We start from the raw sequence: 26,264 nt of genomic DNA, 5'->3' as shown, positions 1-26,264 counted from the left end.
CGTGTGTGTGTTTCCTGTTTAGATTTGCCTCGCTGACACCGTTGACTGTCCTTGAGACGATGGAATTTCAAACATGTCTTTATCCTTCCACCTCTATTGTGTAACATCACTAATAGCAGTACGGACATATGCACGCATTTAAACACACACACACACACACACACCCCACACACACATGCACACACTCAGAGAAGCTCTGTATTTGTCTGCCCCCCACAGATGCAAACACACGCACACACAGCTTTCCGACCGACCCACATCAATGCAACAATGGCAAGTCCATGTCTGTTGTCATGCCAACCCTCTCCCAACCTTTGACCTCTTGTTTTTAAAGCAGAAGCACCCTGGCTCTTCTGAGCAGCAGCGGCTTTAAAAAGGGGGCACCCGCACAACTTCAACCGCCTCATCATCTGACCCAATAAATCACCGTCTGTGCGTGCATGAGTGGATTGTGTGAGCGTGCCGTTAGGACCGTTAAAAACCAACTGGGGCCCATGGGTTGCAACTATTTGTAAATCCACCGTATGACTAGATTTGTGTGTTAAGTCCTCCTTCAGTTCTTTAGCAACAAATTGTCTTTACTAGAAAAACCTTAAGTTATGCCAAAACTGGTTGGCTTCTAAACAGCCGTAGTGCCATTCAGTCAAGTCACATCATTCAGGACACATGCAACTCAAGTTGTAACATACAGTAGCTGCAAAAATTACAATTAAATGGGCTAAACAATATATTTTTACTGTATAATATTTGATATTTATATCAGAGTTTGCAGTATTCATGCAGTGAAATTATTACGCTTCTGTTTAGACACTATTTTGTCATTTAGGTTAATGTAATGGACATGTTTTGTAATTGAAGGTCTACGATGTTATTTTTGTGAAATACAAAATTAATCGTTCACATGATCATTAAACAGCCTTTGAGATGTATCGGCTTGATCATCTTGTTTATTCTTCAGTCTGATCTGGTCTTTTTTTTTTTTTTACCAAGCTAACATTAGCTTTGCCAGTAAGCAGTTAGCTATGCAGAAGTCACACCTGGCTGTTAATGGGTATAAATATTAAGTATCTAATCATTACATAAGAATTTGTTTGTGTGGTGCAACCTGATCTCTAAACAATGTACTCAATCACTAGTGACCACAACCTGTGGATTTATGACAGCGACAATCCTGAAAAAACTCTCAGAAAGATGATTCACGGAGTATGTGCATATTTGCATGACATGAATCTGGATTACATCACAGCTTGAAAATTGGGCTCTGATCTTCTCTCTAGTCTCTCTGAGATATACCAGCAATGCTACCTACAGACAAATGTGTGCGTGAAAACCTTCCATGCACATGCTTCATTCACATCCACACATTCACATGTCATCACGTCTAATCTATTGTGAGAGCATTACTGCTTTCTGCCATATACAGTTCCCTTAATCCCTCCAGCAACTGATGTAGGATTAAATTACCATCAGTCAATCTGACTTCTGATCATTCAGCGCATGAAGAAAAGCTGACCCTGTGTCAGCGCTACAGTTGGCCTTGAGCTAATTCAACGGAATGTGTCACCTGCTTTGAAAAAACACTGGTCTTTATGAAGACTGGCGTTGGTGGAACGCACACATGCCCTGCTTTACATGCTAATAACACTTGGATGCGCTCATAACACTGGTGTAACAGCGGTGTGTCGGTACATATACTACTAATATCTGCATGACACAGCTGCAAAGTGGAAGCCTATAGGTTCAGAAAAGCTAAAGAGAAAAAAAGTAAACTGCATAGAACATGAACAAAGCGGGAAATCTGTTCGGACGTGAAAATTAATCTCTCATTTCCATGGAGACATCCCTACAAACACGACATGACCCAACAGACAAACAAAACAGAGAAGTCTTCGATGGCAACAGACTGTGGCCTGCAAATAATACCTGAAGTAGTTAGGAGCCTTGCAGCGACGTTAACAAAGCACTACAAGGTTTAAGCTATTGTCTCTAGCATGAAAAAGGCAGTGCTGTCGGACAGGCAGGCATACAGACTAAATACACCTCAAACAATGCACAGACATGTGACCCTGCAGCTAACAAGGTACATTATGGTAGTCTGATTCATCACCTTTGATAAATACTTTCCTGTCAAGGCTACCGAGTATGCTATGGGCTCTATAGCTGATAGACACAAGAAAGAGGCGAACAACCTGTGAAATGTGAGATGGTGTGCACTGTAGGCTAGCGTCAGGCCAAGAAGCATGTTACTCTCTTTAACAAGCTGCAAAACACAAGTGCCGCCGAAATACGACACGGGGAGTCATGGGTCAGGCCGGTGACGCCACACCTTTCAGAGTCAGGCACACGAAGGAAGACGCAGAAAGAGATGGAAGAAGAAAGTGCACGAAGAGAGGAATGGATGTCAGAACATAGCATAGCACATGGTTGAAAGGTTATTGAATAAGGCCAGCACGTGGTGTGTCACGTGTCCACAGAGGTTGAATTGATTGGCTAATTAACCACTGATTCTGCTTTAAATGGGTAAAATTGATCTTAGCCAGGTGAGACAATAATCGTCCGATTAGCATTGCTACACTTAAACTCAGTTTTCATATATAACATTGTCATTTCTATGCTGGTAGACCACTGACTGGATTGACTTGAAAGCTAATTTGTGAGGAAATTCCAAGTTCTGATGAAATATACAAGTAATGACCAGGCACATATTATAGGATCTACGTGTGCAGAGGGCCAGTGTTATCTTATTTCCCGTCTGGGGTAATGTCATAAGAACAATGCCCACCGGCCCTGGAAGTTTGTTGGAAGTGAACACCAGCAATTGACTGCAATGTAAGCCCGTCTAATATAACAACCGAAGCGGATACATGAGCTAGTTTGTGAAATAATCACTGTCTCTTTTCTGAGATTGGACTTCATAAAGAAGCAAGAAGACCATCGTGGGAAAGTCTAGAGAACCGAACTAAGAAAAGAAACCCTTTTGTCAGTGATTACGATTCAGTTGAGACTGTATCATTATGAAAGTATCCATAGGCTACATATAAAGACAATCCACAAATGAAAAACACATATATACATACTTACACTATCTAGCGGCATAACACAGCTGTTGAACTTTTGAGCCTTGAAGCTGAAGCCAGGCCTCTGCACTTCATGCAAGAAATCTACACCATAATTCAGTGTCAAAGGCTAAGGTAGGGGGGTGAACCCCTGTGCACTGTTAAGATAATCTCCCGAATCAGAAGTCAAGGTCAAGATACGACTCCTGAACATTTCAACTGTCAACACTGGCTAATAATGATATCGATGGACTTTGTACTTCATTGAACAAAATGCATTTCAAGTTTTCAAATGCTGAAAGGGAAATTTTAAGAAGACTACCGCACGAGGAGGCACATCGGTCGGCTGGGTGATTAAGTTGCTTACCTTGTTGTAGTAATGGAGCTGGACGGAGTGCCACTGGCCATCACTGACCCCGCCTGGGATGTAGGGAGACACTGTGGTCTTTGTCTCACCTGGATGATGAGGGAAGAAGGGAGGAAAAGGAAAAGAGTGGTGGGTGGAAAAATAGGGGTCGGAATGAAGAGAGGAAGGACAAATTGATAAAGGGGTGAGAGAAAAGTGAGGGAAGGGGAGAGGAAAGAGAGGCAAACAGCAAAAGTGAATTACGAGTATAATGTGATTTAAATGATTGAGCACAGCTGATGTTCTCGTCTGCTGCATAGTTTCAGTTCACATCTTGACACCACTAATTCAAAGCGAGGGTATGCAGCTTTCTCAGTGTTCAATTCCTGAATCAATTTTACTTTTGGGATCAGCAAGAGTCATAAATTTGCAAAGTCAGCATCTTAAGTTGTTAACATTAGCTAATAGCTGCTAACATTAGCTCCTTGTCATATAAGAGCAAGTAAAGCAGGAGCAGCTAAATGAGAGGAGGAACATACTCCAGAGGTTATTGATAAGTTAGCATTAAGGGTAAACTCTGTGGCCTTACTTGACATGCACGCACACACACATACACACACACACACACACACACACACACACACACACACACACACACACACACACACACACACACAATGATCATAAATCAACTCTTGGGAAAGCCAGTATTAGTGCGTAGTATCAATGGCTCTCAGTGTGAAGATTGTAGAGCACAATGGCAGCAGATTTACTGGGGGTTTGCTCTGTTTGTCAAGGGCAGGAGCAGCCTGGGCAAGAATCCACTGCTCTGGAAATCAATAATGAGCACAGCAACACGGACAAGTAATGTGTGTGTGTGTGTGTGTGTGTGTGTGTCCTTGTGTGTGAGTGTGTGAGAGAGAGAGAGTTAATATGTGACATCTCAGTTTTCTGGCTGTGCATGTGAGAAGCAGAAAGAGGGAGAAGTATGAGTAAGTCCAGTGAGTGATTGTCTTTCCGACGTTGCCCATATTTGGTCACATGCAAATGTTTGAGCAACCCAGGTAAAATTTCTGTTAGCCAAGTAAAAGATAACCTGACTGACAAACAGCATAAATATGCTAAGCAGTTCTTAAAATAGCAAAAAAGGAAAAGGTCCCCTGCACAGTCAGCACTTGGTAACATCCCCTTTGGCAAGTATCACAGATTGTAAAGGCTTTCAGTTCTTGTTTGGAGGATTTTCATTCATTCTTCCTGCAGCCTTTGTAGCAGTTCTCTCTGAAAGCTTTCCTGGTCTTCCAGACCTCACCTTGGCCTCCACCATTCCTGCTAACCGCCATTTCTGAATTACATGACAAACTGAGGACACTTTGCTATCTTCTTACGGCCTTCTCCTCAGAGACCTTCGGTAAAAGTTATCTGAGAGCACGAATGTCTTTGGGTGCCTAAACTTTTGTATGGTTCTCCTTTCCTTTTTTCTAAAATTGCAAACTTGTACACAAAAATAATGCACTAATCTTTCAAAAACACTGAAAAGAATGTTTCACCTTTAACTTACTTAACACAGTAACAGAAATGTTGACCTGGGGTGCCCTCACTTTTTCATGCCACAGTGTTTACTACACTACAAAAATGTAGCATAGAGCACTGACAGAGAAATACCGCAAACAAATCAAAGACTTCTCATTAACCATGAGTCATAATTCTTAGTAATTAATTTGACGAATCACGCATTCAACATTGAACTATATTTCAGATTTGAAGTTAGGCACAAGGACTTGGCTCGGCTCCCCAGCAGACTTCACCTAACATAATCATATTGAACTGGACTCCTCCCTGTATGGTACCATGGGAAAGTAGAGCAACTCTGAAAAACAACAGTCACCACTCCAGAGAATATGTGTTTGATCTGCAATCCAACAGTTGGCAGTTTTGACACTGATTGTGGGTGTGCGTGTTTGATTGCACACGAACGGTATGTGTGTGAGCATGCATGTGTATTTGTATATTTAAGCGTGCATGCATTCTTTAAAAACTTACATGGTTTGTGAAAATATCAAGTTTTGGGTGATTCACTGGTATTAGCTTTTGTGTGTGTGTGTGTGTGTGTGTGTGTGTGTGTGTGTGTGTGTGTGTGTGTGTTAAGTAGGTGTTTTTTGGCCAGTCAACAGTCTGTGCCATCATTAATCAGTCTGGCAGCTGCCTCTCTGGGGAAAAAGCTCCTCTCATAACAGTGAAACACACCCATCTCCCTTACCGACACACACACACTGAAACACACACAAATGAACATTTGGATTCATGCATGCACAGACACACACACACCTTGTCAAAAAGAAAGCATGCGTTGATAAGAGTTATTTAGCAGGCTCTGTGCGAAAGCCACTTTAGATAAAGTGCACTTACACCTGTGTTAATCTACTTACAATGTCGCTGATGTCAACATCACTTCAAGTGGTCACCACACACACACTGGCATACACACACACACATTACGGGGCCTAACCTCCAGAGAAGGTGAGCTGAATCTGCTCCTCGATGATCTCCACGGCGATGAAGTCGTGCTTTTCGTTGAATCTGCCATTGTAGAGAAGCAGAGCGTTTCTCTCTCTGGTAGCAAACCTGCAGAGACAGACAGATTTAGGGCTTTTTTCAGATCCTTTTTTTAAATATTTATGTATTCTGAAAGAACAGCATGAAAAATGGTGGTGAAATCAGGCCGTAAATGGAGATCCAGTATGTCACAGCTACAAAATAGCTTTTTGCTGTATTAAGGATTCATTGCTCCAACTTAAAAGTCCAAAGTGAGACTTTGTCACGCCGAAAGGGTTGAGTGGATTCCAACTGTTTTTCTCGGCTCTAGCTCATGTTTCCTGTCACATTTCTAAGCACCTATCCAACTCAAACAGACCGGGACTGAGAAGGTGAAGGCCTCGCAGATAGCTTTATGATGAAAGGGCCGAGGAGCTCTTGAGGAAAAGTCACTTGGAAAGGAAAGGCAGGATGTGTAACGCCGGTGAGCCACAGAGAGGAAACAGTTCCCCTGCCTGAGATGATGCATGAGTGAGCATCCACTTTAGGAGGGAGAAAGGCCTGGAAATTGAGCCAGCGCCTACTTGTGAGCGTGCTCGACGAGGGTACAAAGTTCACATCTGTTGCTATATGTGTGTGTGTGTGTGTATTAAGAGTGTAAGGTGAGGGCATTGGAGTCAGCCGGCAGATGCCAGTGAGGCCAGGAGGGCAGGAAGTCAGGATGGCTGTAGCCAAACACTGATAAGGGAAACTCATCACACAGCCTTTCCTGTTTTCACCGCGCCGCCAACCTTTCTCACCGTCATGATGTCTACGAACTTGCCTTATCGGACTCATCTTACCTATGACTGCTCATGAAATGTGCGATAAAAGATTTTCTCTTCATAATATTTACTATGCGTCGTAACCTTGTTGAACCAGGATTATTTTCTCCCCCCGCACTTTTACAAGCACACCTCATAAAGTTGCACATTCAGATGGAGTGTGCATATGTCTCTCCTCCACTCCTATATATGTGTGCATGTGTGTATGAAGAGGAGGGAACTGAGACACAATGGAAATGTGTGCACATGCCTCAGCACGTCCCAGCTGACACACTTCAGCTCACTGAACTCCACTGTGTTTATCTGCGCAGCTCCTCACACTCCCTCAATTACCGTTTACGACACACTGCTACAAGCATGACGGACATGCACCGTTGTTGCAGAGAGCAGCCAAGATTCCAAAAATCCAAAATTTCATCCATCTTTAGAATACTCTTCAAAGGGAGAACAAATCATTTGAATATGGCGGCAAATATACCACATACTTTTTTATAAGTAGTAATTGGTCACAGGCTATGGCAATATTAAAAGCAAAAAAAACCACAACAGTAAAAGTGTAGTAAAGGATTAAACAGTGTGTCTATCTGCTCTAACGTAAGCTGTAATCATTGGCACGGCCAGCTAACTAAGCTTTACAATTAAAAGACAGTCAGAGATGGCTAACTTCTGCTTATTTAGCTCACGTTAGCCAATAAAAACTGCTTGACAGGCAATGCAACAGGGACTTCGGGAGATGAGAATTAGCAAACAGTCCTTCATCTGGAGCTGAATTTCATCCACACATAGTCATTTGGAAAGAATGAATGGGACTAAATGGTTAAGAAAACAACAGGGACAGAAGAAGCAAAGGACCGAAGGAAAGGAAAAGAAAGTACTCACGTGAAGGAGACGGTGAAGTGGAACCTCTGCCTCAGGCCTCTGAAGGTGATGAAGGACTGTCCGGGGAAGCTGCGGGTGGTCATCTCACAGTAGGGCTTCTCGTACTCCCCCAGTGGACACTGGCACATGAAACCACCCGCAAGCCGGTTCACACACTTGCCGCCGTTCTTACACACACCGGGTATACATCGGCCTGACGATGCGTCCAGCTCACAGTGCTCACCTATGAGAAAAAAGAGGGGAATTGAGTTTAACACAGCTTCTGAGCTGCGTTGGATCTGTTGTATGTCCTATGTTGTTTTTTTGTTCGTTTTTTGGTTCATTCTGCGGTTGCCATCTTCACTACTGCCTCGGCTTGCACATCCTCTGTCTTCTGTCTATGTTGTTTGTAGATATGAGATGTGTATTGCAATAGCAGCGCAATGTAATGTGAATGATAAATTACAAGCCACCATATGATCTCATCAATTTATTTTCAGCATCTTATCTTTTCTGTGAAGCGTGCTGTCTACGGTTGGAATACAGACTTATTGGATGTATCGTCTATTTGGAATTCAGCTGTTGTAACAAGGCCCCTTTGATTATAAGTCAAGCGCATGTCAACACTATATTTTGAAAGTCCCTTAAAAAGATCAGTTTAAGACAGGCCCATCTCCGTCTAAACCTCAGCAACAACAACAAAGTCATGTTTATAGGCCTTTTCTGGGAAGAACAAGTCTTAGCCACAAGCTGAGCCAACAATTTGGCCAAATTTGGAGAGAAGAGAGAGGACAGGACACAAAGTGGAGCACAGACAGAGAGTGGCAAGGGGAAAACCTTAATGGAGAGTGGGTGAAATAAAGAAAGCAGAAACAAAGAAAGAAAGAAAGGAAGCGTGGAGAAGTTGGAGACAGGGATGAGGCATTCCTCCATTAAGCCAAATCCGTGGCTGAACTCATGCTGATACTTTTAAACCATATAAAGATCAGATAATAGCTGCCAGATAAATCCTCCTTACTGTCACTCTAGCCTGGGCTTTTTGAAGTTATAGAAAGCATCTGCACTTGAATGAATACATTCCTACAATCCACTACATATGTCTGCATGATCATTCATCAGCGCTTTAATGTGCATGCATTCACCACAGCTGTGAACACATTCTCCTCTACTGAAGTTACTGTCAATGGGGAAACTTTGTTTTGAGGAGGGATTTCTCAGTAATCTGTATGTTATGATGGATTCTACAAAATAGTTTGGCTCGAAATAAGACTTTGACTGACCCCAAAACTTAACCTGAAAGGTACCCCGTGGCATTTCTGACCACTAGTTTTGTATCATGCATGCACAGGAGGGTGCAAAGCTAAAGAAATGCCAGCAAGAAAACATGGATGTAAACAATGCACAATTAAAAATATGTTAGAAAACAGCTTTGCAAGTATTTATATAAGGAATATAAGTATAAGGAATGCATGGCTCGTATGTTGTATTGGCCTTTTTCACCAAATAGTCCCAAAAATTAAAAACCTAATGGAATAAAAAGTTAGGAAATACTCAGAAAATAAAAGCCACTTCAATGCATTAGTTTTTTGAGTTTCCAGCTCTGAGGTGATATTGGAATGGAGATGTGCAGAAGAAGTAAGGAAACATAACGTCAACTGAGCATAACAAATTATCCATGGGAATAAAGAATATGTCACAGAAGTCCATCTGCTGACTGACCAGTAGTGGCAATTGAGGTGCGAAACACCTGCAGCCATAAGCCTATTCTCTAGTGATTAACCTGGACCCACCATGTTGGCTCTAAACCAACCTAGATGATGTTTTGCCTGACTTCCTTTTTGGGAGTTGGTCTCAGCATGGTCAGATCCTCCAGGCAGACCCTTGTCAATGCCTACGAGTGCTGGCCGCTAGTTGGACTGGGAGTTCATATCATAGAGTCTAATTAAGTTACTTAGTGCTGTGGGTCTCACCATGGGAAATTCTTCCTAAATGATCATGTGGCTCCAGCTTTGTCCAAAATCAGTGAGCTGGTTTCCTGGCTTGGCTCATGTAAATTCCTCCACTAATACACCAGCAGACCTCTTTTGAACTGTAATATTATTTGTGATAGCTGCTTCTGTGTCCCATGCAATGTTGTGTGTCAACTTGCTGTCCAGACAAGATCTGTCCACCCGGGACACACACAGACCCCCCAACACCACAGCCTGGAACCAGCTAATGGCCCTTCTCTCCTCAGCGTAATCCTTTTTTCCGAGGGCGAATTATAAGGATCTGTTTCCCTGTAATGTAGGAAACCCAAGGAGGACAGAGCAGGCCCCCTGTCATCAGCCCCATAATGGCCCCTGATGGGCCCTGACTATCTTGAAGTTGAACTGTGACCTTCAAAGGGGGGGGGGGGGGGCAGCAAAATGCAGGTAAGGGAAATATGATGGGTGAGTGGAGAAGACGGACATGGGGAGCAGGAGAAGAAGGCGAGACAGGGCCAGTGAGTGACAACAGCTGGTATAATCAGGTAATTACATCAGATAAGATAGAGGAAGAGAAGGAGAGGAAAGGTAGAGTGTTGGGAGAGGCGGAGGGATGACGGCTGTCAGAGGCCCTCTAGGAATTAGGGAGGCAGGTATCAGATGCACAAGGGGGAAGTATGGGAGGAAGATCACTGACATGGAGAAATATTTCAGAAAGTGGTTTCAATGGGAATGATGAAAGCTTCAGAGGCTTCCCATAGCTCATCTACCATGTGGCGGCTGTGCAGAGTGACTGGAACTGCCAGCTTCCAGGCTGAGTTTACAGTTCTTTGACCTTTTCTTGAAATCAATGTAAAAGCCAGGTTTCATGTTAAAGGTACCCTGTGGAGTTGTTGATTTGTTGCTCTATCCCTTAAACAGCACACGTATTGACCATTGTAGGTACAAAAATGCTGATTAGAGCAGTTTTAACTTATAGCAGTCTCCATTTTAGCTTATTTATTTATCAGCATTTATTAGCATTAGGATTAGCAGAGAATTTGTTTACCTGCCAAAAATCTTCACCGATTCAAAATAACTACTTCTCAATGACTTGAATCTTGAAAAACAATGTGGACTATAGGGGCCAAATTATCACGAGTTATACTTAAGAGTAAGAGCCGCCCCTTTGTGCTGCATTGCCTTCACACGGCGATCGTATTTCACAATATTAAGATTACGTTTTAAAGCAAAAAACGTATTAAGGCTAATGTAGTTTTGATGAATGGGTAAGGTGAAATTTGAGACGGATCAGGTCTGACCAGTATAGTCAGCATTCCGTACACCTCTATACAGCAATAAATCTGCTGTATGTGTGTACGTGCATGTGTGTGCAGGCGGCTATACTTACAGTATTACAAAGCACGTTTGCCCTACTTGAACTGGGGTCGACCTCAAGCTACAATAAGAGGTGGTGAGAGCTTTTACAACCTGTCAGTGCGGTTTGGCAGTTTTGTACAAGTCATTAAAGCCTTTGTCTGGAAGAATATGAGCGCTTTCGTAGTGTTCTTTGGAGAAAAATGTCTTCTGTGGTTGCTTTCATATACACAGATGAAGGAATCACATGGATGTGTTTGTTGGTATTACACACAATATAGTTTAGTGTAGGTGAAAAATGTCAGCTCATCTCTAACTGGGTCTGAATATAAAAAATGCAAACTAGATAACTTGTTTTGATTTGTTTTTAATAAAAAAAATAAGTATTAAGATTTGTTGAACGAGCTGAATTACAATTATTTGTTGAATCTTTTATTCTGATGGAGTCAGCTCACCTGTGAAGTCTTCCTGACACTCGCAGGTGTAGCCTCCCTCTCGGCTGCGGCATCGCCCGTTGTTCTTGCAGGGTCCTGAGTAGCACAGGTCGATCTCGGTCTCGCAGTAGTCGCCGGTGAAACCGACTGGACAACGGCAGCGCAGCCCGTTGATGGGGTGGATGGGCCGAAAGAGAACCGTGTCGGAGGCAATGAAGGGAGGGGAGCTGTCGAACTTCAGCACCGACACACACTTCATGTAGTTCTCACAGGGCTCCCGCAGGCAGATGTTGTCATCAAACGGTAACACCTGGAGAGAAGAAGAAATCTCAGTCTCTTTAGTTGGAGAATTCGATCATTTTGCACCAGTGTGAATGTATATATGTGCATTTTTTGTGTTTGTATGCATCTGTGTGTTACCTCCTGAGAGGATATCATCCTGAGCAGAGTCCTGTTGAGGTAGATCTGCTCCTGCAGCTCCTCAGAAGGGAAGAACGTCCCTTTACCCGGCGTGCCTCCAGGCTGCATTGCGGAGAAGGTCACGTTGAGGATGGAGCCTTGCACGTCGGTGTCGTTTTGGATGTTGAACACGAACACCGCTTCCCGTTTGGTGGAGAGCACAGCTGCCACGCCCTCAAGGAAGAGGCTGAGCAGGGGAGAGAGGAAGCGCTCCTGGGACATGTTCTCCAGGCGCACCGTGATGCTGTTGGTCAACATGTCATCAGTGATGATGGTGACGCGCAGCATGCAGAGGGCCACAATGCGATGGATTCCATCTGGAAGAAAGAGAGCAGATATTTTGCTGTTAATGAACTTATTGGCAGCTCCAAATGGCAGTTAAGGGTAACAAAAAAAACAGGTTTGAACTTGACGACAGTAAACTGCACACAATGCACTCCGGCTTAGCTAACCAGTCTGATAAATCTAAAAGCCCAAAGATAGGCAGACAAAGATCAAAGGACCCGAACCAGGCCGTGTGTTCTTTGACATGAAGCCGAGTTGCAGCGAGGAGGGTGCTTTCTGTGATACAGTGCATATCAACAAAGCAAAGGAAGGTCACATTAAACCAACCATAACACACACGTGCAAGCCAAAGGTGTTTCCAAAAGTTTACAAGGAGGCAAGTACATTTCAAAAATGTCTTTCAATATCTGGCATCAAAATGAAGACACTCCTTTTTCTAAAAGGAATACTAAGTGTAACCTGGTATTACAATGCAAAAGCAATGATATATTTCCTGTCATAGAGTATCTATATTTCTCCCACATACTTCCCAACTAATATCATGTTTCACTGAGACTTGAGAGTTGTGACTTCCCCTTGATTTACTGCCAAACTGCTCCGTCTTTATGTCTCTAGACAACTGCCTCTGTCTCCTCCACTCATGTTCTCCTTTTTCTCTGCCAATCTCTCTCTATTAAATGTCAAGAAAGTGTTTGTCTTTCCCCGTGCGTGCTTAAGCTGCATGTCCCAGGCAAAAATTTTGCCTTTTCCCCAGTTGATGATTCATGCAAAAGACACAGAAATGAAGGAGCAGCATTGTTTTAGTGGATAGAGGCTGGCACTAGTATTGTGGTACAGAATTACAAGAAGAAAATGTAAGAGCCTTATTCCTGCTAACACGACAACGTAATCTCAGAAAACAGAGCAGGAAAAAGCTGCTAACCTCACCCTAAACTCTAATGTAGTGGCTAGTGGTATCTGGAAGCACCGTTATAACACAATACAAGTGATACTCGTACTTTTTGGACCCAATCCTATCTCCTCTGCCCTCTCAACGCTGCAGCTTAACAGCTTGACTTGTTTACTTTGCAACACTTTTGCCGCTAGATTGAATTAAGTGGTTGCCAGTTGGAGTAGACTCTGTGCGATTCAAGCCTCAGCTGGGAGTAATTGGATCAGTCTAGGATTTCTGCCCCCGGGGAGAGGTGGGTCTGGTCTCATACCTACTTCTGGCACAACTGTAAGCTCTGGTGCCTATGGAGGGAAACAGAAGGCTATAGGCTGCAGAGGGCACAGGCTGGGTGAAATACGGCTGACAACAGGTGGTGAGGCCAGATGAAATACGCAGGGGGGATAATACTGTTGAAGCAGGGCAGAGAGATGGGTCGGATTGCACAGCTTTGCTGCACCACACTGAGCACATGAGTGTGTCATATGTGCGTTTCCGTGTGTGTGTGGGTGGGTTCAGGGGTGAAAGAGTCATGGTGAGGTTCGGCCACAGGTGCCCTGTCATTCTCAGACGCAGATGAGGTCATTTCTCAGGACCCTAAACTCTCCTCACACACACAGACGCGCGGTCGATCAGAGCAGGGTGTGGACACGCCGGCTCATCAGGCTAGCCTCAAGCTAGCTGCTAACCAGACTGGAGGTCAACTCCAACGACACTAGGATGAATAACTCACAATGGGACGCAACATGAGGGTCAATTAGCTCAATGCAGCCAAGCCACTGCTGGTTCGTGGCTGTGGGGGACATAAATCACGGTGCATGGGTGGCGATGGAGCGACAAAAAGCACACATGCAAATGCAGACACACATTAACAAGTCACTCTGCAGGATGGTGACATTAAGCAGCAGCTGTGGTGTGCTGGGCTGCTGTAATGCGCCGGAATGGAGGTGCTCATTCAACACAGTGCTAACAGACGTATCTATTGGCTACCGTGTGTTTATTTCTCCGCACCTGTCTCACCCTGTAGGTCGGGGAAAACACTGTTATTCCACTTGCTGCCAGAGATCCATCAGCTGATGGTTTACACACACATGAATACGCACACCCTGCATGGACTCAAAATGTGGCAGAGTAAAAAAAAAAAATACAGCAGTTGTGTAAAGTCACATCAAATGTCGGTAACCAAGCAGGTCCTGACACAATCTGTTACCACTGGGCCTAACTAAACACAACAGTTCAGCCCTTTCAGTCACATTTATTCATTCTTGCTTCACACCCAGCACACAACCTATACTGAAAGCGATGCTCAGTGTATGTCTTTCACACGATGACTGACACGCTACTCACCGATTCTACACACAAGCAGAGCTATTAAGTGACTAAGTAAACTACAGCAGATTTGCACTCTGATACAATCGTCTCTCTATTAGCCTCTCAGAGTGGGAAGGACTTGAACTGTTGGGTTAGCAGAGGGTAGGATGGCAGTGGGGTGAAAAATCAAGGACGGCAATGAGACCACAAAGGAGGAGCAGGAGTCAAACTGCTGCTCGGTCTAAAAATGGCGGACCGTGACGGAAAAGATCACAGGGCCATGGAAAGATGTGAAGCAGGATTGATGAGGCAGAGAAAGACAAGGGCGGTGCTGAGAAAATCCGACTGCCGATGCAAGTAGTGTGACATGTGCAAGGAGGGCAAATCTCTTATCTGTCTTACTCAAAAATTACAGGACACTTTTCCAGCTGTTTGTTAACTTTCTCTTTCTAGGGGCATCCCAACCCACACTATTTATAGAGCCCACCAGCTGCTAGCATGGGATCACACACACATGCAGAGGATGGGCTGAACTGTGGAAAGGGTGTGTCACAGGCAGACGCCATGGGAAAATACATTCTATCTGTATAAGTATGCCATCAGACACACACACATGCATATGCACCCACCAGCAGATGCGCACACACGCACGTTAAATGGGACTCATGACTACTGAGTGTTTTAATATTTCCAGCAAATGCAAGAGGTCGGAGCACCAAAGCTGTGGTGTAATCTCAAGCCTTTTGAAGTATCATGGGTAAATCGTTATATTAGTTATGCACATTCCCTTATCTCTCTTTGCTGCGGTGTTGATTTAACACATTTACAAGCATCCACACACTCACTGCATAGCCCTTGTAAAGATCAGCAGAGTTTTATGGCACATTATGATTTGGTTATTGCACTTTTACAGTCTTAGAGCGCTGATAAATATGGATCTAATGATAAAGATGTGCCATACATATTAATTGGAATCAGTTAATCTAGGTGTTTGCATTTAGGGAGCTGTTGGTGGTTTAATTATTGGCAAAAACAAAAGGGGGTATATGAATAGGCCACACATTTAGAGTCCTGCTTTGTAGGTGTTGAGGGCTGCAGAGGTGATAAGAGCTGTTAATGACCTGTGAAGCAAGACGCGCCAATGGCACACTCGTTGTATGTGAGGACAAATGACCACACACCCATGCACACACACAGAAAAAAGCTCATAAATTTGTCTATCAAGTGTCAGTGTAATCTACCTCACACACAAACACACACTTCTGTCTGTGATCGGTGCTCGTCGTGACAAACCTGAACTGCTGACAGTCACTCTGTCCAGCTGTCGTTGAGTGACAACCACACACAACTACCAACGACACACACACACACACATAACATTCATGAGCAGTATACACTGAGGTTCTAATCTTAACAAATAACAAGATTACTGAGGATACGATCATCCATATGTCTGAAAACACAACCGTCACAATTCATATTTGAGACAGAACTTTTCTTTTTGTAACGTATTTGCCTTGGCTTGCAGAACCATGTGATTTAGAGACAACTCTGGTGGCCAACCCCCCCACCCCCCACCCCCCAACTCCACTGTGTAACATCAACAACTGTGTTTAGTCAGTTCACGAGAGGGACGGCCAGTAAAACAACAGAAAACAAACAAGACATTTGTAGCCCTGACAGGTTTCAGAGAGGTGACAAGCCCACCAGAGAGACACACTTTACCCCCTTCACACACAACTCCTGCCCTGCTGAAAGATAGAAGCATTCCTCTGATAATAGGCTACTTGCATTTCATTTATCTTCATGTTCATGTTTTTATTTTCGTGAAAGGGATCCCCAAAAAACACCAGTTTGACTTGGAACTAACTCCTTCCCTAAAAAGTCCTTACTCAGCTAAATATTTCCATCCAGTTGACATTTATCATGACTAAAGAGAATGGTAATTAGAGCTTACAGTGTTAAAACCTAAAGGGAGGCCTGCCATTATAAAGGCAGGAAGCACATACGAGAGGGCATTGTAAAAATCTCCTCTGCCATTTTTTCACCCCGCAACGCTTTTTACTGCACAGTTAAACATTTTACAGCGGAGCAGCCAATGAAAACGGCCGTCAGGTAGCAGCAGACAACTTTCTCCCTCTTTCTTTCAAATATCTGAATCAATACAAAGCCTGTAACCTGAGTGGCGTCCGGTCAATCACTGGGCAGAAACTCAACTGTCAGCTCCACCTTATTGAACACACCTGAACACCCCCAGCCTATCAGGAATCTGGCAACACTTCTCCTTCTCTTGCTACTTTTTTTCTTCTCTGTTGCCAATTCCCATTAAAACATCCCAACGCTGCCCAGAACAGTAACTCTCAACTGCTCAGAGCCGACTTCAGTAAAAATCTCTCTTTCTCATCTTTGGGCTTGTCCTCTCGCCTCCCTAATCTCTCTTTGTGTGCCCGTACTCCGCTAAAACATTTCAGTTATCCTCAAAGGAAGCATTGCCCCCCTTTAGTAATTCCAACTGTTCTGTTCAGAGTCCAAAAAGATGTCAAGTCTCATCTCCCTTTCTCTCTCTCTCTCATGGCGGCCAGCGCCAACATCAGATCACATATCAGCAGCCTGCAGACACTCTGACAGACATCCTGTATGCTGGGAGCAGAGGGAAATCACCCTGCAAAAATCACACTGAAGTTAACTCAATCAAAGCACCATCAATCAAAAGACGTAAAGCCAGCGACACAGAAACAGAAGATGGACGGGAGACAGAGATTAGTGAGAGCAGGAAATGAGGGAGAAACGTCTCAGGGACCGAAGAGTAGATTACAATAGCGGATGGTCAAAGAGTGACTCTGGGGGACAAAAGCTTTGTGCTGGTGGAACATCTGAGAAACTCAAACGTTTGTATCCACTAAATATTAGAAAGCTTCAGAATTGAGCTTGAACTCCCAGCCTCTATTTGAGAGTACAATTAAGATCCAGACTGTATGAGTAGCTTAATGTACCAGGACTAAAAACTAGAATCCTACATCAGGACATTGCTTATGATACCTGCCAGCCTTAAGTGGTGCTTTCTGCTGTGGCAGGTGTTGTTGTCAAACCTGCTTACATGATGTCAGGCTGACAAGGTTATTATAGCAGTATTACGTTCTTGAAACAATAATTTAATATTTTTGGAAATAAGTTAATTTTCTGTCTTGCTGGGAGTTAGACGAGAAGATTGATTGTTACATATGGAGCTACAGCCAGCTGCTAGTTATCTTAGCTTAGCATAAAGAGTGAGAAAAGGGTGAAACAGCTTGTCTGGCTCTGTTCAAAGGTAACAAATCAGCCTACCAGCACCTTTAAAGCTGCAGAAATGACAAGTTAACACCTGATTTTGTTAAATATTGGACAGATGTGGGCAAGAAAGCTAGAAAGCAAACTTCTCAAATTGTCAAACTTTTCCTTTAACTTGCAGTTCCAAGTCAAAGCTATGACTGAGTAGTGATATGAAAGCAGCAAAAGTTGAATTCATCACTGATATGAACCTCAAAGTTCAATGAGTGTTCAGGAAAACTGACCAGGGGCACTCGGTTATACCACTGTTACATATTCCCATCACACAGTATGTGTGTTAAATGTTTGGCTTGTTTATCCGTGCTGATTTCAAACGCTAATAAAGGCTAACCATGGGTGGATGATTAACAACAGGAATGCCAGAGGCAGCAGGTTCACAGATAAAGACCAGAGAAAGAAAGAGATTTATGGGTTCTCAGAAATAAATCCATAGGACCAGACTCCTGCTGTATTTCATTTCACGACGTGTAAAAACATCATTTTTCACATCAAAGGGGTGCAATTCCAGCAATCTGATCATCTGATCTCTGGGGGAATAATAAAGTCAAAACTATAGGTTGTTGCACAAGTGCGATCACACCCAAGACGGCTTAGCTGTCACCTTAATCGCAGGGATTGACAGAGCCATGGTTACACTGTACAACCCCTGTCAGCTTACACTCGACACTGAAGAGCTTCTATCCACTGGCACTCATCTGCTGATGCATGCGTTTATGTGTGTGTGTGTGTGTGTGAGAGAGAGAGAGAGAGAGAGAGAGAGAGAGAGTACACTCGCTCATATCTGGATGCACTCAGCGAAAGGCTCTCTCATCTCCTTCCACAAGCGACTGGCCGTATTTTTTCTCAGGTATGCCCGTCTGTCTGTCATATTAAAGTGTTGAGGGCGGGGGGGCAAAGCTTTGAACACTCACACAGACACGTGGCGATAAACTTGATAGACATGGGCAGTCACATAGGGGTGAAATTTTGGAAAAGGGAGGGAAACTATGGATGGAGACAGTGAGGGGAGGGGAGACGATGGGAATGATATACTGTATGTTATTTAATATGCAGTGTGAGTAAGATGGAATGAAAACAGCAATACAGGAAGGAGGCAGATAGATGGTTAAGCAGTGTGTATGTGCGTGTGTGTGTGAGTGTGTGTGTGTGTCTGAAACAGTGTATTTCACTTCTGCCTTGTTATGCAGGAGGCTGATTAACTGTAGTGTCAGAGCTGCAAATTGTGTGTGCATGTGTGACCATATATCACCAAGCCTACACACATAAACGCACAGCTGTTGCAGTCTAATTTCCCCACAACACCTGCAGCTCTTCAGGGGGGCCGAACAAGCAAAAGACCTCCCCTCCTTTCTCTCCTCTCTCTTCCTCTCCTCTTCATCCTCCTCTCGCTGTAGTGACCACACTAGTGGGATTAGCCCCCTCTCTCTCATTCTCTCTTCAGGCCTTCATAGAGGAAAAAGTGGCTGCGGGCACACAAAAGACTCCTTTCACCCCAGGAGTGAGTGGCTGGAAGAGGGTAGGGAGTGTTGGTGTGGTCTGGGTGTTGGGTGGGTGGGTCTGGGCTGGGGCTGTCAGCAGGATAACAGGTGGGATTACATGCAGACACTCTGACTGAACTAGGATCAGTGATTGAACCAATCAAACAGTCCTGAGAACAGGTGGGACTGCAGCTCGTTGGTCAAACTAGAATCAGAGATTGAACCCTTTGGGTCGAACTTTGAGAACATCTCACATTAGAAACAACAATCTTTGAGCTTCTTACCAATGATTAGACTGAGTTTGAGATATGAAATAAACCATGCAAATGCCAAAATCTGTTTAATTTTCATAGTTTTTCAACAATGTCAATGTGCACAATATTTGAGGAATCTTCTCGTTATCACAAGAGTGGACTCCGCCTTGGACTCTGCTTTGGGCCATGTTCACACGGACAACTGCATTACATGAAAAAAAAGAACACAGTCCCCTCATTCATTTGAATGGGACAGCTGTGTTGGCTTAGCAGGGGGAGCAGGGGCTCTGGCAAACAGAGGCAGAATCATCTGCAAAAAAGTTGAACCTCAATACCTGCAAGCATATATTCCTGGCAAGTTCTGTACTGTATTTCAACAGCTTACCTGACAGAGTTGCAGGGTTTTAAAACCCTTCCTCATAGTATTTTAGACAACTTCATGTTAGAAAAGCCTGTAACTCTGGCATCTATTGCTCAAACCAGCCCTCAATGATCACATTTCATTGTCTTACTGGTATCTGTGTTGTTACATCTGGTCTACACCAATTACACAATGTAGCACAATGTAAGCAGCAACAGCTCCAGTCCCATGTTAGTGTCTACACTGACAAAAGCAGAGTAGAAGTCTAAGAAGACGCTTTGGATAGCAGTTAAAGGATCAGTGAAGGGACAAGCTGCTACTCTGCCAGTATAGATAACTGTATGGACTGCAGACGAGGTATATCTGCTCCATCTGACAATACATGGTTGAAACACATCTGGTAGGCCGGTTGTTAGAAACCATCAACACACTGTGATAACCTGAAACCTTTGGCTTGGCACACGAGGGAGTTCAGAAGCCTGCGCCGCTGTATCAGCTTCTCCTCCACCTTCACCTTTAAGCAGAACAGACTTTCACAAGCCCTCCACAAGTGCCCTTAGTGGCTGTACTTAAGCAGAGCACTCAGGGGCATCGAGTGCCAGGCCAAGAACGGACCCAGCTAGAATATCTATGTCCCATTTAGGATCCCTGGGAGAGACGGGTGAAAAGAATAGAAGCACTGTTCGTGCCCAGACAATACTAAACGAGCCCGGATGAGGAGGCCAGACAATGCAAAACGAGCCCGAATGAACGCATGGCTTGTTTTAGTGCCTGAGGGTTGACTGGTATTAGTGCACTTGTTAAGATCATTGCCTGCTTGACTATTGCCAAAGAAGGTAATTAATCACGGAGATACAAGACAGACCACGATCAGCGAAGCTCAGGTGCGGACATGAGATTGAAAGCAGAGATGGAGGGAAAAAGAGGCCATCAGGCTCGTTGTTGTGACAAGATTTCTGATGATAGAATGAGTAGTCAACATCACGCTCTGTTGTTAACAAGTTTGAGAAGACGCCCTCGGGACAGAGAACAGTAGAAACGGGAAGTGAAGGAGAGATGGGAACATCGTGTGAAACTGGATTAAACCATCCAACCTTTGTAAATCAATGAGAAATAAATTGCTCCGCTAAATTGGGAGAATGTCACGCGACACTTGCGTTGCTTGGCTCATTCAAACTCAATTATGACATTTCAGAGCATAACACCAGTCTTGTTGCATGGCATCGACGGAAAGCACAGGCCTAACAGCGCACTATCAAGCGCCATTAGCTCTCTAAACATGGAGGCAATCGAAAGGCACTCTTTCGGCAGCGCTTTCATAATTGATTTTAAAACACTATTAAATCCACTTAGCTGTTCCACCCGAGCACTCAGTCTTTTCGCTGTGTCAGCTCTCTCTCCCTCCCCACGTCCTATCCCCTGAGCCGACTAATCGAGTTAAAGCCCTCCACTCCTTCTTATTAGAGGTTCAGAGGTCGCAGCCTCCAGGTGTCGCCTGGCTCTGTTTTCACCAGTTGAGTTGGTGGCAAAAAAAAAAAAAAGCACTTAAGGCAAAGATGTGGGCCAGGTTTTACCACGCAAACTGTGAAGGTAAATTAATGAGACTGAAAAATGATCCAGGAACAGCTTCTCTGTCTTGGTCTGACAGCTGAGAGACAGTCTAATTGAGGATGTTTATTGCGAAATGCAATTTAACTGTCACTTTTAATTAATCATTCAGTATCTGTCAACGATCTAGTGATGGCGTCATCCTGTTTTCCTCAAAAGACCTTCAACAGACACCACAGTTTAAATGCTATCTGTAATTTAATAACTTCAGGTATTTTTTATTGTTATTTTTCTTTTACAGGTGGATGTCTATTAAATTGGAAAGAAAGACTGGTCATGTGGAGTTTACCACACATTAGGAGACACTTAAAAAAACCCATCAAGTGGCCGAGGAACCCACAGGACAAAGTAAGCAAAGTGCTGACGTCCAGACAAACAGCCAAGATCAACAGAGTCAAAGACGATGTTTCCACACTTCAGCAAAGCCATAAGCGATATATTTAATAGTTTTAGTTTGTTTGTTTGCTCAAATAATAAGACACAGAAAACACAATGCATTAAATGAGTAAAATGCGCTGTGCCGGTGAGATTTAAAAAAAGGCCACTCACACATCTCATCAAAAAAGGGAAACAAAACTCCAATGGCTAAAATCTAAATTTAGCAATTTATTTTCAGGGTTTTTCAATGATAAACAGGAAGTGGAAAAGAGTTCAAACACAGCAGTGTTTTGATTTGGTGTTGTAATTTCACAGTTCCTCATTAACAAGGGAGACAAACAGAACTTCTGGGGACATTATTAATGACTCATAAGGCCCATAATTGATCAATTTAATGGTGAGCTCACAGTGACATCACAAAACCTTCAGTGAAGAGTTGAATCTCACTGTTGGTCTCCATGCAACTTTTTTCTCCTTGGTCTGCACCAATGGAACTAAACTGCAGGTGAGAACGTGACCTATGTCACCAAACCACATGCTAAATCATGGTGCATGCCACACCTGTTCATATGTAGGATTTTTAGTTTCTTAGATTTGCATGCGCACACCTACATACCAGACCATTCTGAATCCCTGGGGGTCAAACACCAACACCTTGTCACACCCCTTGGCGTCTCATACGGTTGCACAAGCCATCCATTAGCATCTCTATGAGATGCACCGCACTTTCAACCAACTTCAAAGTAAGACCATCCACAGCAACCTTCAGAGCAAAACGACATAGTACAAATAGTCTCATACGTAAATGTACTGATAGTAAGCCGAACCATGATCTTTCACTTATACTGCAACCATTCCACATTCACCACGTGTTAGAAAGACTTTCTAGCAGGCATCTCATAAACATCCTGAAGGGTACCTTGTGCATCTGTAGGAGACACGGGGGGCCTGAGAAAAACGTCATTATTTGACAACCTGGGAATGAAAACAGGGTGAACATACCAGTAGACATCAGAACCTTTGATAGGATGGCTGATGTGGGAGTCCTTTCAGCTTGTGTGTGTGGTCGGCTGATTAGTATTAGCACTTTAAAGTCCTTCTTCAAGAGATCACAGAAAGGTGACCAGTCAAATGGGCCATTCTCTGTTTTGTAGGAGGGAATCACTCAACTATAACCAGGAATGTGTGTGTGTGTGCGCGCGCGCGCACTATCTAAAGGCAGCATAGTCAACAGTCGGTCATGCTCTGCTGCTCTGCACACACAACATCCTCAGACACAAACATACACAATCTCAGCTGCCAAACAAACACACGTACACACACATACAGAACATCGTGTGAAGAAACGCTAATCATACACCCATATATGCATTTAAACACACAACCCATATTTGCGTGCATATAAGCACACACTGCTCCTTCTTTCCTGCACTCTCCAGCAATGGTCCCATTTGATAAGCTAACAGCGGACGAATAGCTGGTTGGCGGGGGGGCACTGATCAAAAGCCTCCTCGCAGGTCAGCCTGCACCGCTCTCTTAACGGCTACCCAGCCATGAATGGCCTAATAGGACCCGAGTATCCATTACACTGACACTGGATCCTCTCTCTGCCTCTGTCGTTAGCGGCTCTTCCCTCGCTCATCCTGGCTCCCGTTCACATGTTTGTGTTTCTTTCATTCAGCTGTTTATGTTTATTGTGCCACAGTTTATTAGTGGTGTAAAAGATTAAGATTTCAGTCCCTGAGGCTGTTTACAAAAGCGACAAATATACTTGAAATCCACAGAACATATACATCGTAATACTCTAAAAAGAACGGTTTAAACCATAAATTTGACCTCATTCTTTTTCTGGTCGTTTCTGACTTTCTGTTTCTCTTTCTTTCCTTTTCTTTCTCCATCTCACTCCAACTCTCTACTTTCCTCATCTCTTTCTCTCCGAGGAGGTGTCAGATTACGGTTATTGTTGGTGCTGGTTACTGATAAATAGGGTGCCTAGTTACCAGCCAACGCACGATTGGCTCTTTTCAACAAAGCGGGACGGAGGAGGGGCGGGGTGGTGTAGTGGGGTCGCCCTGGGAAACCATGAGACTTGTGTCAATTTAAATAGAGATTTGGGCAAATCTTCCAAGACGTTTGTGTGTGTGTGTTCAAGTGTGCGGGTGCGTGCCTGCATGGAGTTGTTTTCATGGTCGCTGCAAGGACAAAGCTCGGGAGACACTGACCCTTCTGACAACCCTGAATACCCCTCAGACACCTGCTGAATGCCCGCTGAATACCCCCATCCTGCTCGCACCCCTGCTGGTATTAAAGTGGCGCTCTGCCAAACTCCACCTCCTCACAAAGACATGGGCTGCCTGAGTAAAGGCACAGTCGGGTTAGAAATGATCTCATCCTTCCACTGAAAACACAAAAGTGATTAGTTTCAGATAGCATGTTGTGACTGATTAGTGGTGTTTCCATAAGACAGAAGGTAGACGGGGAGGCTTTAATTGTTCGAGACACATTTAGAAAATAATATAAACTTAGCATAATGAAGCCATTAAGAGCAAAAAAAACTTCCATAATACTGTATGTCACGATATCTATCTTAAGTTCCACTGAATATCAATTAAATAAAATAATAATTAATATGATGATGAAAATATATTGGTAGGTTCTAAACCATGAGGCACTATTGTAAAGATCTTATTTGTATTGGGGTTATCACTCCACCAAAATAGGTTATTACTGGAGTCTTTTGCAATACTCTTCTGCCTGTCTGCCTGCCCAAAATAATACCTCACTTGAAGTATTCATCAAGGTACTTATATGAAAGTACATGCACTGACTTTGCATTGGTAGTATGCCTTTGACCAAGCAGTGACAATTTTAAGAGTGGCGGGAAAAGAAAACAACATTAAAGTTAAATAGAGACTGCAGGGATGTATGTCATCTTGGTCTTCAGTCCTGTGTGCTTACGTACTGTATACCCTTTGGTTTTCCTCTTTTTCATTGTTCAAAACTTTTTTTTTTTTTTTATCTAACTCCCCCCTCAGCAAGTGGCAGGTCTGCTAGTTACAAGGTTAGCCACTGGATGAAAAGAATACCTGCGGTTTCTTACTTTATGTCTGCTGTCATCCCACAGAGGCAAGAAAAGACGCATCGAACAACAAGGAATAGAGCGACTTTTACAAAAGCAGACTGCTATAATTGTTAGGTTTCATTCCTAATTAGCCACGTTAAAACTCCCCAGCTACCTCACCCTCTGCTCTCCTGTCGAGTATTCGAGGCCTGGAGGCTTGCTTTCAGACCTGCTGTCAACTTCAGGAAGTCTAGAGAAACACTATAAATTGTTAATGTAGTAGCCGGAACTTTGAGGCTGTCAGAGGAAGGGTGAAAGCTCACAATTATCAGGATACAACAGCTCTGTAAATGCTGAGCAGCCACACTCACACATTGCGGCTTGTAAAGGCATTTACTTTCATAAATGTGCTGCTCTTAACTGAGATGGTGCTTAAGTGAACAGTTTGGTGATCCTTAAAGTTACACCCATTCAGTTTTTCATTCATTAAAATCACATCTCATTCAAATTTACACTATTTATCGATGGCATTTTTCAGCAATATTCATTCAATGTATTTATATTCTGCAATTAACTCTCTATGCAGTCGCTGTCATTGTTAGTGGCGGAGTCCGCCATTCCTGCACTTGATTCAGATTGTCTTTACACATATGAGTGATTTACAGTAAATAGTAATAGTAAATAGTGATCTTTTAGTATTTTTACTTCTTCTCAAAAGCCACTGAACATAGACACACATATGTCTTAAGTGTTAAGTTTTTTGAGAGGCTGAGATTGCGTTCCAAAATCTTTGGCTAATTGCCCTGACTGATGCTCTGTATTAACACATGTCGCATATCAGCTGTTCAGATGCTGTCGGCCAGTTGGTCACCCGGCCAAACATTTGTTCAATCAGTGAGTCATTCATAAATCTATTCAGTCACTAACTCAGTCAGCCGGGCCGCCGCTCGGGCAGCCAGGTTCATTGATTCATTCATGCGTTCAGTCCATTGGTTAGTCAGCGACTGCACCAGCCAGCAGATTGAAACACAGTGTTGATACAGACACAGATGTCTCAGTGCTGGTCGGACACGGCCAGGCTCACAGCCCACCTGGAGCTGCTGGCTGCCAGCTGACCTCTTGATGTTTCTATCCTCCCCTGGCCCCGATTCAACCTGGGAGAGCCGCAACTGAAATACATGACTTTCTCTGTTCCTCTTTTTGGATTACAAAAAAAAAAAAAAAAAAAAGCAAGGAGAGAAAAGATTACGGACGGTAGCTCAGGTGCATTTCACAAAGACTGTTTGTGCTCCACATGTGTTTTTTGTGTCTGGGTTTTATGGGCCCTTATTGGGTTTTACTGGCTGGGGCCTTCATCATGTTAATCTCCAGGGAAGTCCCCTAGAGTTTGTGTGCTTTCGAGAGAGGAAAATTAAGACAGAAACCTAGTGCAGAAGTGAAA

General features: G+C 43.7%; 1 protein-coding gene across 4 annotated transcripts in view; it reads right to left on the bottom strand.

The window, feature by feature from the left end:
* The window catches only part of celsr1a (cadherin EGF LAG seven-pass G-type receptor 1a), an 83,502-nt gene that overhangs the window by 35,777 nt on the left and 21,461 nt on the right, over positions 1-26,264 (bottom strand). For all 4 annotated transcript variants that reach the window (XM_076722632.1, XM_076722631.1, XM_076722634.1 and 1 more), the window contains exons 2-6: positions 11,794-12,149; positions 11,395-11,683; positions 7,638-7,860; positions 5,909-6,024; positions 3,424-3,512 (exon numbers count right to left, since the gene is read on the bottom strand). In XM_076722632.1, coding sequence (XP_076578747.1) covers positions 3,424-3,512; positions 5,909-6,024; positions 7,638-7,860; positions 11,395-11,683; positions 11,794-12,149 — 1,073 coding nt within the window. The remainder of the gene's footprint in view (positions 1-3,423; positions 3,513-5,908; positions 6,025-7,637; positions 7,861-11,394; positions 11,684-11,793; positions 12,150-26,264) is intronic.

The sequence above is a fragment of the Chaetodon auriga genome, chromosome 22 (genome assembly GCF_051107435.1).
Source record: "Chaetodon auriga isolate fChaAug3 chromosome 22, fChaAug3.hap1, whole genome shotgun sequence".
NCBI lineage: Eukaryota > Metazoa > Chordata > Actinopteri > Chaetodontiformes > Chaetodontidae > Chaetodon > Chaetodon auriga.
The sequence above is the reverse complement of the archived record's forward strand: the minus strand, read 5'-3'. Positions and strand labels throughout refer to the sequence as shown.